We start from the raw sequence: 12,783 nt of genomic DNA, 5'->3' as shown, positions 1-12,783 counted from the left end.
AGAATGCCTTATCTACCATCACGGTATTCCACACAGCATTCCTTCTGACCAAGGAACCCATTTCACAGCACACGAAGTGGAGGAATGGGCACATCTTCATGGAATTCTCTGGTCTTACCATGTTCCCCATCATCCAGAGGCAGCTGGGTTGAAAGAACAGTGGAGTGGCCTGTTGAAGACTCAATTTTGGCACCAACTAAGTGCCAATACCTTGCAGGGGTGGGACAATATTCTCCAGGAGGCTGTGTATGCTCCAAATCAGAGTCCACTCTATGGTGCTGTTTCTCCGATAGCCAGGATTCACAGGTCCAGGAATCAAGGGGTGAGAACAGGAGTGGCACCACTATCATTCCTAGTGACCCACTAGGAAAAGTTTTGCTTCCTGTCCCTGCAAGCCTAAGCTCTGCTGGCCTACAAGTCTTAGTTCCAAAAGGAGGAGTGCTTCCACCAGGAAACACAATAATTCCATTGAAGTGGAAGCTAAGACTGCCACCTGGTCACTTTGGGCTTCTTATGCCTCTGAATCAATAAGCAAGGAAGAGAATTACTGTACTGGCTGGGGTGATCAGTCCTGGCTTTCAAGGGGAAATAGCACTGCAACTACACAATGGAGGTAAAGAAGAGTTTTCCTGGAATACAAGAGATCCCCTATGGCGTCTCTTAGTACTACCATGCCCTGTGATTAAAGTCAATGGAAAACTGCAACAACCCAATCCAGGCAGGACTATCAGTGGCCAATAAACTTCAGGAATGAAGGTTTGGGTCATCCCACCAGGCAAATAACCACAGCCAGCTGAAGTCCTTGCTGATGGTAAAGGGTATGTGGAATGGGTAGTGGTAGAAGGTAGTGATAAATATGAACTATGACCATGTGACCAATTACAGAAATGAGGACTATGATGACATGAATATTTCCTCCTTGTTTTGTTATGAGTATGTTTGTATTTGTCTGTGTGCCAGTTTGAATACATTGTGTCCCCCAAACGCCATTATCTTTGGTGTAATCTTGTGTGGGCAGATGTTATCAGTGTTGATTAGATTGTAATTCTTTGAGTGTTTCTGTGGAGATGTGCCCCACCCAACTGTGGGTGATGACTCTAATTGGATAATTTCCATGGAGTGTTGGCCTGCCCATTGGGTGGGCCTTGATCAGTGGAGCCATATAAATGAGCTGACGGGCAGAGGGAACTCAGTGCAGCTGTGAGTGATGTTTTGGAGAGGAGCTACAACCAAGAGGGACACTTTGAAGAAAGCACAGGAGCTGCAGATGAGAAAGCAGACTCTTGCTCCAGAGAAGCTGAGAGAGGACAAATATCCCAAGTGCAACTAAGAGTGACATTTTTGAGGAACCGCAGCCTAGAGAGGAATGTCCTGGGAGAAAGCCATTTTGAAACCAGAACTTTGAAGCAGATGCCAGCCACATGCCCTCCCAGCTAACATAGGTTTTCTGGACACCACTGGCCATCTCCAGTGAAGGTACCCAATTGCTGATGTGTTACCTTGGACACTTTATGGCCTTAAGACTGTAACTGTGTAACCAAATAAACCCCCCTTTTATAAAAGCCAATCCATCTCTGGTGTTTTGCATTCTGGAAGCATTAGCAAACTAGAACAGTCATAAAGCAAATATCTTTGTTTTCTTCTCTATCTTATCCCCTTATCATATGACATAAGCTGTATTGTTCATTTTGCAGTATTTAAGTTAAAGGAAATCAAGTTTAAGAGTTAATGTCACCCAAGGACTTGCACCCTATTCTGGAGAGATTTAGTGGGTTTCCAGTTGTACACAGACAGCTGAGTATTGTTAGGCAAAATATATGTCTGTTATTGTTCTCTACTTAGAGATAAAGTATGGTTTAAGGTGATGTATACAACTACCAAGTTGACAAGGGGTGGGCTGTGATGGTTAGGTTCATGTGTCAACTTGGCCAGGTGATGGTGTCCAGGTGTCTGGTAAAGCAAGCACTGGCCTAACCATTACTGCAAGGACATTTGTGGCTGGTTAATAACCAACTAATTAAAGATGTTCAAACAAAAATGCTAAATCAATTAAAAAGTCAAATCAACAAGCTGATGGAAGATATGGCAAAAGAGATAAAGCATATAAAAGTAGACATTGGGCAAATATAAGGAAGAACTCAAAAGTCTGAAAAAACAGATGGCAGAACTTATGAGAATGAAAGTCACAATAAAAGAGATGAAAAACACAATGCAGACTTACAATAGCAGATTTGAAGAGGCAGAATAAAGGATTAGTGAACCAGAGGACAAGACATCTGAAATCCTACACATAAAAGAACAGATAGGAAAAGAATGGAAAACTATGAACACGGTCTCAGGAAATTGAATGACAACATGAAGTGCATGAATATACATGTCAGGGTGTTCCAGAAGGAGAAGAGAAGGGAAAATCATGGGAAATTTCCCCTCTATTATGAAAGACATAAAATTACACACCCAAGAAGCACAGTGTGCCCCAAACAGAATAGATCCACATAGATCTACTCCAAGACACTTACTAATCAGATTGTCTAATGTCAAAGACAAAGGGAGAATCCTGAAAGCAGTGAGAAGAGCAATCCATCACATATAAGGGAAGCTCGAAAAGACTATGTGCGGATTTCTCAAGCAAAAACCATGGAGACAAAAAGGCAGTGGTATGATGTATTTAAGATACTGAAAGAGAAAAACTGCCAACCAAGAATTCTATATCTAGCAAAACTGTCCTTCAAAAATGAGGGAGAATTTAAAATATTTACAGACACTGAGAGAGTTTGTGAATAATAGACCTGCTCTACACGAAATACTAAAAGGGGCATTACAGGCAGATAGGAAAAGACAGGAGAGAGAGGTTTGGAGAAGAGTGTAGAAATGAAGACTGTGTGAATGATTATCTGGTATGTGAATGTATCTCATTAAATTCCACTAAAAAAAAGAAGCAATGATAGCTTGGACAAGGATAGGGGTCAGATAGGTGGTGAGAGATGATTGGAAAATGAATATATTTTGAAAGTAGAACACCAGAACTTGCTGATGGATTGAGAGTAGGATGAGAAAAAGAGTAGCATTAAGGATAACTCCAAGGCTTTTGGGCCAAGGAACTAGAAACGTGCAGTTGTCATTCACTCAGAAGATAAAGACTGTAGGAAGAGCAGGTTTGGGCAGGAAAATCAGGACTACCATTTGGGACATGAGATGCCTATTTGAGTAGACAAATGCAACAACTGAGAAGGCAGTTGGACATAGGGTTTAGAATTCAGAGAAGAGGCCTAGGCTGGAGATAAAAACTTTAGAGTCATGAGCATTTATGTGGTATTTAAGCTATGGGGCTGGGTGCCATCAACAAGGAAGCGAGTGTTGCTAGACAGAAGAAGAGGCCCAAGGACTGAATCTCGGGGCACTCTAATATTTAGCTATCAGGGAGAAGAACCAGCAAAGGAGCCTGAAAACAAGTGGCAAGTAGGAGAAAAATTCAGGGAGGTGGGCACTCCTGGAAGCCACATGAAGAATAAGTATCAAATAGGAGGGACTAATCAACATTATACCAAATACCGCCAATTGGGCCAATATCTATGTTCTGGTTTCCTAATGCTGCCAGAATGCAAAACACTAGAAATGGATTGGCTTTTATAAAAAGGGGTTTATTTGGTTACACAGTACAGTCTTAAGGCCATAAAGTGTCCAAGGTAACACATCAGCAATCGGGTACCTTCACTGGAGGATGGCCAATGGTGTCCAGAAAACCTCTGTTAGCTGGGAAGGCACGTGACTGGCGTCTGCGCCAAAATGGCTTTCTCCCAGAACATCCCTCTCTAGGCTGCAGTTCCTCAAAAATGTCACTCTTAGTTGCACTTGGGTTATTTGTCCTCTCTTAGCTTCTCTGCAGCAAGAGTCTGCTTCCAATGGCCGTCTTCAAAATGTCTCTCATCTGCAGCTCCTGTGCTTTCTTCAAAGTGTCCCTCTTGGCTGTAGCAAGCTTGCTCCTTCTGTCTGAGCTTATATAGTGCTCCAGTAATTTAATTCAGACCCACCCTGAATGGGCGGGCCAACACCTCCATGGAAATTATCCAATCAGAGTCATCACCCACCATTGGGAGGGGCACATCTCCACAGAAACACTCAAAGAATCACAATCTAATCAATGCTGATAACGTCTGCCCACACAAGATTACATCAAAGATAATGGTGTTTGGGGGGACATAATACATTCAAACTGGCACAATCTACACCAATAGTATCAATTGGATTCAGCAACTGGGAAGCCATTGGTGATCTTAACAAGGACAGTTTAAAGAGGAGCAAAAGCCTGACTGAAGGAGGTTCAAGTGAAAATATGGGAGAAATTGGAGACAGGAAAATTAGACCGCATTTTAAAAGGCGCTTTACTGCAGAGAAGAACAGAGAAATGAACCATAGCTGAACGGAATGTGAGGTCAAGGGAGGTAAGATGGAAGAAGACACAGCAAGCTGTGATGAGAACAATCCAGTAGATAGAAAGGAGAAAAAATGACGCAGTAGAGAGAGAGGACAATTATTGGACAAATGTCCTTGAGCAGGTGAGCTAGGATGGGAGCTCGGGGACAAGTGGAAGAGCAAGGGCCATGCATCCACAGTAACAGATGAGCAAACTGTTCATGGATGCAGGTATGAGTGGGAGGTAGGCATGATGGGATGACTTACGAACCTTCTCTTATCATTGCTTCTATTTCTTCAGTGAAACAGGATGCAAGCTTACCAGCTGCAAGTGAGAAAAGAGAAGGTTTGAAGCAAGAGAAGATAGGGCATAGTCGTCTGGGAGAGTGGGAAAATAAATGGACAGAAGAATGTAATGTAAATCCTAGGCAGCACTAAGGGCTCATTTAAAGTACATGGTCATGAATTTAAAGTGAGACTAGTCATCATGGCTGTGTATTTTTCCCCAGCCACCTTTTGTCCCTCCTGGGTGCTGGTGCAAAGTAGTTAAGTAAATAGAATTAATCAGAGAGGCAGAGTTCAGGATCTGAAGGTATATGCAAGGGAAAGGTTAAAAATGTGGACCCTGAGATTTCAGTAAGCTAAGGAAGGAAGTGAGGCCACAGAGATTGAGAGACTGGGAAAACGTAGGGTCGATGGATTGTAGGTCCAACTGGAGTCCCAGCAGTGTGGGTTTGAGATCCGAGAGTGAGTGAGATTGAAAGGTAGAAGACAGTAGAAGAGAGAGAGAGAGACGCTTGAAATTGAGACTATGGAGGAATTGTAGCTGTTGGAAAGGACAAGATCCAGTTTAACGTCAGCAGTGAGCAGCCCAGGTGGGGAGTGAAGGACAATAACATTGTGGATCAAGAAACTGTATTTGAAGGATCTTCAACATGGATATTTAAATCTCCAAAAACTAGGGTAGGAGAACTGTTAAAGTGACAGTGAATCAGGAGCTACAATCCTCAAGAAATGAGGAGGAGTGACCCAGGAAGTGGTGGGACGACTGCCTTGCCGAAGGATAGTGGTGGTGTTATCTGGTCACATGCACATGCTGATTGGTCTCATTCTAAGTGGGATGCTCAGATTTTCAGCCTTTGTTTTCTAATTGTTTAAGGCTCTCTATTTCCCTCCAAGTACAACTTTGACCGTGTCCTATGAGGTTTGATATGTGTGTCTCATTATTGCTCAGTCCTACATTATTTTAAATTTTTTGATCTATGAGTTATTTATAGACATGCTATCATTTTTTAAAACTGAGGCTTTTTTTTTTTCTCAAGACTAATTTAGATGCACCTCTTCTGTGTCTGCATGGCCCTATGTGATCCCTCTTTTATAAGTTATTGTACTCACCTAGGTCGCATATTTATCTTCCCCATCAGATTTGAAATTCCTATGTGTAAAATGTGAATGAAAGAATGAACGAGTGAATGTCTTCTACATGGTACCACCCTTTTGACATTCATTTCCCCTGTGTGTTCATATTTCCCTCTAGCCCACCTGCTTTTCTGACCTATTCCCTCTGACTCTGCATTCCTCTCTACCTCCTTCTCTGACACCACACATTTTGTTTATGCAATTTTATTGAGATACATTCATATACCATATAATCCATCCAAAGGATACAATCAGTGGCTCACAGTATCATCATATAGTTGTGCATTCATCACCACAATCAATTTTCAAACATTTCATTACTCCAAAATAAAGAAAAAAATATGAAAAACAAAAAAGAACACCCAAACCATCCCAAACCCCTTCTCTTCCCATTATTTACATATTTTTGTCATTATTTTATTACTCATCTGACACATTGCTTTTGTTAATTTAGTAAGTATTTATTGAGCCCATACTACACGCCATTCACTGAACTAAGCATGAAGGGACACAAAGATACATAAGACATGTCCTTCACCCTTTAGGAGCTCCCCGCCAAGTAAGGAGAACATATAAACAATTCATAATAAAACACATAAAGTGCTAAAACAGACAGGTGTGAAGGGCTATGGGAGTCTAAAGAGAAGGACCTAGCTCAGCCTTGGGGATCCTGGAAGGCATGGGAGGGAAGAAGCCTTTGAGGCATATCTAAAACCACACTCCCTCTGACACTCTCCCTCTTCTCCTTCTACCCCACCCTGCAGACCTACGAGCAGCGGAAGGTGGTGGAGTTCACGTGCCACACGGCCTTCTTTGCCAGCATCGTGGTTGTGCAGTGGGCTGACCTCATCATCTGCAAGACCCGCCGCAACTCAGTCTTCCAGCAGGGCATGAAGTGAGCGCCCCACCAAAAGCCCCAAGGCTCTCCCAAACCCGCACACAGGGACGGGGACAGGCCATCCCCTCTTCCTACCTGTCCCTCTCTGTCTCCAACACACCCATAAATGTTTCTGCCCAGAAACAAAGTCCCGATATTTGGGATCCTGGAAGAGTCAGTCCTGGCTGCTTTTCTGTCCTACACTCCCGGCATGGACAAGACCCTGCGAATGTACCCACTCAAGTGAGTGAGGGAAGGGCTGCAGGCATGGGAGGCTCAGGGCACAGGGAGGGTATGTGAGACGGAATGTGGGTTTGAACAAGATAGCCATTGGCAAGGGTCTGTCCGGGGGCACAAGGCTGGCTTGGTGATGTAATTGTCTGTGCTCTGATAAATGGATCTCATTTGAGGAGGCTTTAGATGACATGAGCAGTGGTCAAAACCCACTAAATAAGCAAATTTACCAGGGCTTAACAGAGAGGAAGCTGTTTTATAATGATTTGTTGTATATCTGTCCAAGAATACACATATTACTTGGAGCCAAAGGAACCATAAAAATAACCTAGACAATACATGGATATTTCTGTTGTGCTTAGGCAAATATACTTTAATGTGTATACATGTGAGTGGGCATATTGAAATTCTTCATGATCTGCTACCTTGCCATGTCAAGTTCCAGGGTTTTTTGTTTGTTTATTTTAAGATCTCAGCGCATGCTTCCTGTGAAAAAACTCAGTTTAAAAATTTACAGAGGAAAAAGCAAAATCACCACTCTACTGCCACCTCCTATCCTGTGTAGGTAGCTTCAGTTAATGATTTACTGTGTATCCTTCCAAGTTGTTTCTGTGGAAGTCGTTACACATATCACTCACCATTACATTCCTTGCTGTATTTTCCACGATCTTTTACATACTGTAGGTGCTCAACTGATGTGTAATAGGAGACATTGGCACTGGCTTTAGATGCAAATAATCCTAGATTTGAATCTCAACTCTCCTGTGGCCTTGGACAAGTACAAAACCATCTGAGCCTCAGTTTTACCTGTAAAGTCTCGATCATCCCTACCTGGCAGATTGTTGTGAGAATTGTGTATAGAAACATATGTGTGGTGCTTGAGTCACGGTGGCAGTGGGTGCTTTGTTCGTTGTAGCTCTATTATTGTGGCTATTAACGTCAATATCTAAGTAGTAAGAAAAAGCAATGGAGCATTGTCTGTGCTTCTAAGCACTCTGATGTACCTTGACCCTAAAACTTAGCACCCAATATCATGAATATGTGTTTTGTGTTTATCTACCCACATTTTCCTGATCCTCCAGAGTTCCTTGAATTCAAAGCCCATCATGTAATCACGTTTTATTTCCCCAGGAAATAAACAATTGTTGTTGAATGAATGGGCGACTGTTGGTATATAAATGCTTATACTTGTTGGCATGTGTGCAGAATGAACCATGGTCTAGGCCTGTGCTTTCCCATGAGGTAACCCCTGCCCTTCTGTGCTGTGGCTAGGGTGACCGAAGAAATGAATTTAAAATTTTCTTTAATTTTAATTTAAATTTAAAAACTAAATCAGTGTAAAATATTTTCTAACACCACTTTATTGTTTTGGTTGGACTACATTTCCCTTTAACTGTTGAAAATTGAGTGTCTGAACTGAGATGTGCTGTCAGTATAAAATATTCACTGAGTTTTGAAGAAGTAGAATGAAAAAAAAAGAATGTAAAGTATTTCATTAATAATTTTTATATTGATTACATGTTGAAATGATCATATTTTGGATATGTTGGGTTAAATAAAATATATTACTACAATTAGCTTCACCTGTTTCTTTTTGTTTACTTTAATGTGGCTACTCAAAAATTTTAAATTATGTGGCTTGCATTATATTTCTACTGGACAACACTGGTTTGGAGCATTTCTTCTCTCTGTTATCCATAGCAACAAATGGGGTCCTGATTCAAACATTCCCCAGAGTCCATCTTTCTGGTCTCGAATGATAGAAGAGATCTAGGGAAGAAGAAATCTCCCCATTTTTGCAATAAGGAAGAGTGGTTGAATTTCCTGGTGGAATATTCCCTCACTAGATGTCTGGGAAATGTCTCAGATAGATCCATCCTGCTTGGACAATCCCCCCTTTGTGGGTGCATGGCATAGGGTATCTGGAAAGCAAAGGGGTCTCCCTCAGCAACTCCACAAAAGTCAGTAACTAATCTCCATGAACAATGCATGCACCTCTAATATGACATTTACCATACATATATCATCACCAGCTTTTTAGGTTTGTCTTGCACCTCTCCTCTCCACCCCTCAGGCTCTGACTTCCTCAAAGGTAGGGATCAGCTGGCTCTTACCCACCTGGGTAGCTCCAGCGCCCAGCATGTTCTCCACTACATAGTGCACATTTAATAATGAAACACTGGATTCTGTTGTGCTGTTCTCTGCACCTGCCCTTCTTTGTTGCCAATATCCCCTATATCTCCTGCCACACTGATCAACTGTTGCTCTCTGCAGGATTTACTGGTGGTTCTGCGCCATGCCTTTCAGCATTCTTATCTTTGTTTACGATGAAACCAGAAAGCTCATCATCCGTCACCGGCCAGGAGGTGAGGCTCCCCTAATTGGTCGGTCCCGTCACACCTGGTGCCTCCAGACCCACTGGCTGTCTCCCCACCTCCCCACCCGGCTGTCTGGCCTCTCCTTTGCCTAGACCCCAGCCCTCTTCCTGGGCTCCAGTGCCCTGTTCCTCCAGTCCCCAGTGCCCTGTGTTCCAGGCCCTCTGGCCTCCAGTCTTGTCCATCCTTCTCTTCTGACGCCTCCTCTGGGTCCCTCCCCTGTGGTCTTTTCCTGGCCCACTCTATTCTCTTCTCTTCCACAGGTTGGCTGGAGAAGGAGACATACTACTAAACTCACATGACAGGGGTGTCCTGAGGGCTGGGGCTTGGGGTTAGGAAATGGGAACTCAATACAATATCTGAGAGAGCAAGTGGGCTGGGGGCAGAGAGACGCTGGGATGAACGACCTTGGATGAGAGAGACAGACAATCCTGAGGCTGGGTTGAGGGCATCACAGGTAGAAAATGGGAAGGTTGAGGGATAACCCAGCCTCCCTCTGGCTGGGGCCCAGCCAGGAGGGGTGCTGTCCTATTGAATCAAGAAGCTAGTCCAGAGAATAAATGTTTGGAACCAGCTCTCACCTGGCTGGATGTGTCGCGTCTGATTTCAGGGGAGGAGGATTATTGTGACGTCCCGTTCCTAGATCTTCATGGCAGCTAGGCTGGGGAAGTCTTTCAGGAACCCCAGTCGAGGCTGGGAAGGGAGCAGAACTCCTTGAGGGGTATTCTCCAACTTAAAGTCACTCTTCATCCCCTGGAGGACACGGACAGAACAAGTGAGTGCCCCAAAGGTCAAGCCGGGGTCAGGTGAGAGAGAAGCAGCTGAGCAAAGCCTGAGAGAGGAGCCACAGCACCCCCATCCGGGGCGGCAGGGTCCGCTCGTCTGGCCCCCGCCTCCGACGTCCCCAGACCGGCCTGCAGAATCACAGGCTTTGCCTAGAAGGGTCCTGATGCCATCCATGAAGAGGCTAGGCCCAGGGAGGTTCGAATGACTGGGGACTGGTCAGTCACGCGGTGCGCGGCGACTGTGGGACCCGCGCTCGGCTCTGAAGAAGGGACTGGACGCGGCGGGGGCGGGGGGTGAGGAGCCCTCCAGGCCGACTGGCCGTCCCCAGCCCCTGCCTCGCGTCCCCAGGGCATCTCCACCTCACCTCATCCCTCAGCCTGTTCTCTCTGCTGTGGCCGTGAAATGGAGGCTGGAGCAAGGCGCTTGAATCCCTGGAGCCTGGACTTGAGGCGATGCGCCCCGCCCCCTCCCACCCGGGCTCCCCGCGGGGTGAAGGAGAGTCCCAAAAGCTTGGTCTGCATCGAGCGTGGGCCCCCACTTCGCCGCGTCTTGGGGAGTGGGGAGTCAGTCCCCAAGGACCTTTCTCTCCCGCCCACACTCTTCGGCAGCGCGTCCTTCCCGTCTCCCCCTTGGCTCCTCAGTCCTGAGCCGTCCGCTTCGCCCGCCCTGGGGGCCAGTTCATTCTCCGACCTGTTTCAGAGTAGAGGGTTGGCTGTGCACAAATGTACACAGAGAAATGCTAAGGAAAGCAGGGGGAGATTATCGCTGTTACCAAACACGAAACACATGCATTAAGTTGACTGTGTACTATGCCTGGCACTGTGACAAGGGCTTTACAACACACCGTCAATGAGTCCACACAACAAATGTCTTCTTCCCACTTCACACTCTCTTTTGCATGAAGAAACTAAGGGGTCTGACTGATTCCAGAACTTAGGCCCTTAGCCACTACATAGACTAATCAGAATGAGGGCCGGCACCCCCCAAAATAGACACAAACACAAAACCAAAGCCAAAACAAAACCAAAACAAAAGAAAATGGATTGTGATGAAAGAAGAGGCATGGGTGGATCTGGAGGGTGGGAGGCCACAGGCCAGCAAAGAGAAAGCCACAATGAGGTATAGTCAGACACTCTTCCCCATACCAGGCCCCTCTCAGAGGTCTCTCTCCCGCCTTTCCCCCCTCCCTCTTCCAATACGAGGTCTCCTAGGGACAGGGCTGTATAAGTCTGGGGTCCTTCCCAGGGCTGCTGACACGGCTGAACCAGAACCCCAGAAGATGGAGGGGCTGGGGTGTATGCATGAGGTGGGGAGGGGGAGAAGGGAGGAGCCAGCTCCTCCGGTTTCAGGAGCAGGAGCTTCGGGTGTCTGGTGGTTTAAAAATACAGAGGCCCCAACTCAGGGTCATTTGAGACCAGTGGCTGAGGCCTGTTAAGTCCAAGGGCCTGAAATCAGGGGCCTAGAGAGAAGAGATTGAGAGGAAAGGAGAGAGAGCATCAGAGGGAGAAGGATAGAGCATAGAGGGGAGTCTGCAGGTCTGGAAAGGGTAAGAGTGGAACTGAGAGCCAGAGGATAGGATGGAGGCTGGGGGATGCTGAGGTTCTGGAGGCTGCAGGAGAGGATCAGGAGATAGAGCAAACCCAGGTCACCATTTAGTCCCATCTCACACTCTTGGGGGCACCAAAGGGCACATTCACATTGGAACAAGGATAATGTTCCAAAATCTGTGTCCAATGCTTCCCCCTCCCTAGGGTGCAGCAGGAGTGAGAAATCGGGCTGGATGTCATCTAGGCCGTCTACTTTCGGGTGGGTCAGCCCATCCTCCCCTCGCCCTCCCCGGCCCCAGGGGTCTTCACTCTGGTTGGGGGGTGTTTGGGCACATAATCAATCTCCTGTGAGACCAAGAGAGGAATTCTGAGGCCTCTTGAGCTCTAATGTGCTATGCTTTAGGTCAGGCGCTGGTCCTTCCTGCCACAATGACAGCTGGCTCTCTTGGACACACTCATACCATGCTCTTGACATTTTTCTGTGGTCCTCCTTGCTCAGCCATGTGAAGGGCCAAATTGCAGGCATGTGGAAAAGTTCTTCTGTTTGACATATTTTCACCTCCCTGCCTGGGTGCAAAATAAATGCTGTCCCTCCAGAACCAGAGATGCCTCTGGGGGAGGGGGGGTTGCCTCAGTTTACCTAGGCAGGGTAAGCATTCTGGAGGGGCATGAAGAGGGTCCTTTCTTCCCAGGTACCCAGAGCCAAACTCATCAACTCTGCCCTCACCTCCAAGCTGGGATCCAGGAAGTTAGAGGCCACCCCCTCTCCCTCCTGAGCTCTGCTTTGGATCACAGGTGCACAAAATTAATCAAATCCTTGGCTCAGGGCCCACCTCTTCATGTTTTCCCAGTGTTATTTTTTTTTTTCTAGTGTTTATACCTGATCCTCTTTGCCTTGTAAAGACATAGGAAAGAATAGTAGCTATTCCCTCTCTTTGGAATCATTCAGTCTGGGGATTCCTTCCCTTCCACTGGCCTCCGGAACGTGTCCTAGAAAAGAGAGTCCCACAGGATCAGGGCAGAGGGCACAAGCAGGAGGGAGCAGCCGGGTGTTTTTCCTCAGAACCACATTCTTTTCATCTTGGGCCTTAAAGGGCAGAGAAACCCCAAATCCACGTCTGTACAGGATGGG

General features: G+C 45.9%; 1 protein-coding gene across 1 annotated transcript in view; it reads left to right on the top strand.

Annotated features, from left to right (window-relative positions):
• ATP1A4 (ATPase Na+/K+ transporting subunit alpha 4) overlaps positions 1 to 9,610 on the top strand; it is a 46,174-nt gene extending 36,564 nt beyond the window's left edge. Inside the window, exons 19-22 of the mRNA XM_037813444.1 lie at positions 6,597 to 6,727; positions 6,851 to 6,952; positions 9,218 to 9,309; positions 9,582 to 9,610. Coding sequence (XP_037669372.1) covers positions 6,597 to 6,727; positions 6,851 to 6,952; positions 9,218 to 9,309; positions 9,582 to 9,610 — 354 coding nt within the window. The remainder of the gene's footprint in view (positions 1 to 6,596; positions 6,728 to 6,850; positions 6,953 to 9,217; positions 9,310 to 9,581) is intronic.
• The last annotated feature ends 3,173 nt before the right edge of the window (positions 9,611 to 12,783 follow it).

The sequence above is a fragment of the Choloepus didactylus genome, chromosome 2, assembly GCF_015220235.1.
Source record: "Choloepus didactylus isolate mChoDid1 chromosome 2, mChoDid1.pri, whole genome shotgun sequence".
Taxonomy (NCBI): domain Eukaryota; kingdom Metazoa; phylum Chordata; class Mammalia; order Pilosa; family Megalonychidae; genus Choloepus; species Choloepus didactylus.
This window is presented reverse-complemented; position numbering and strand designations above follow the sequence as displayed.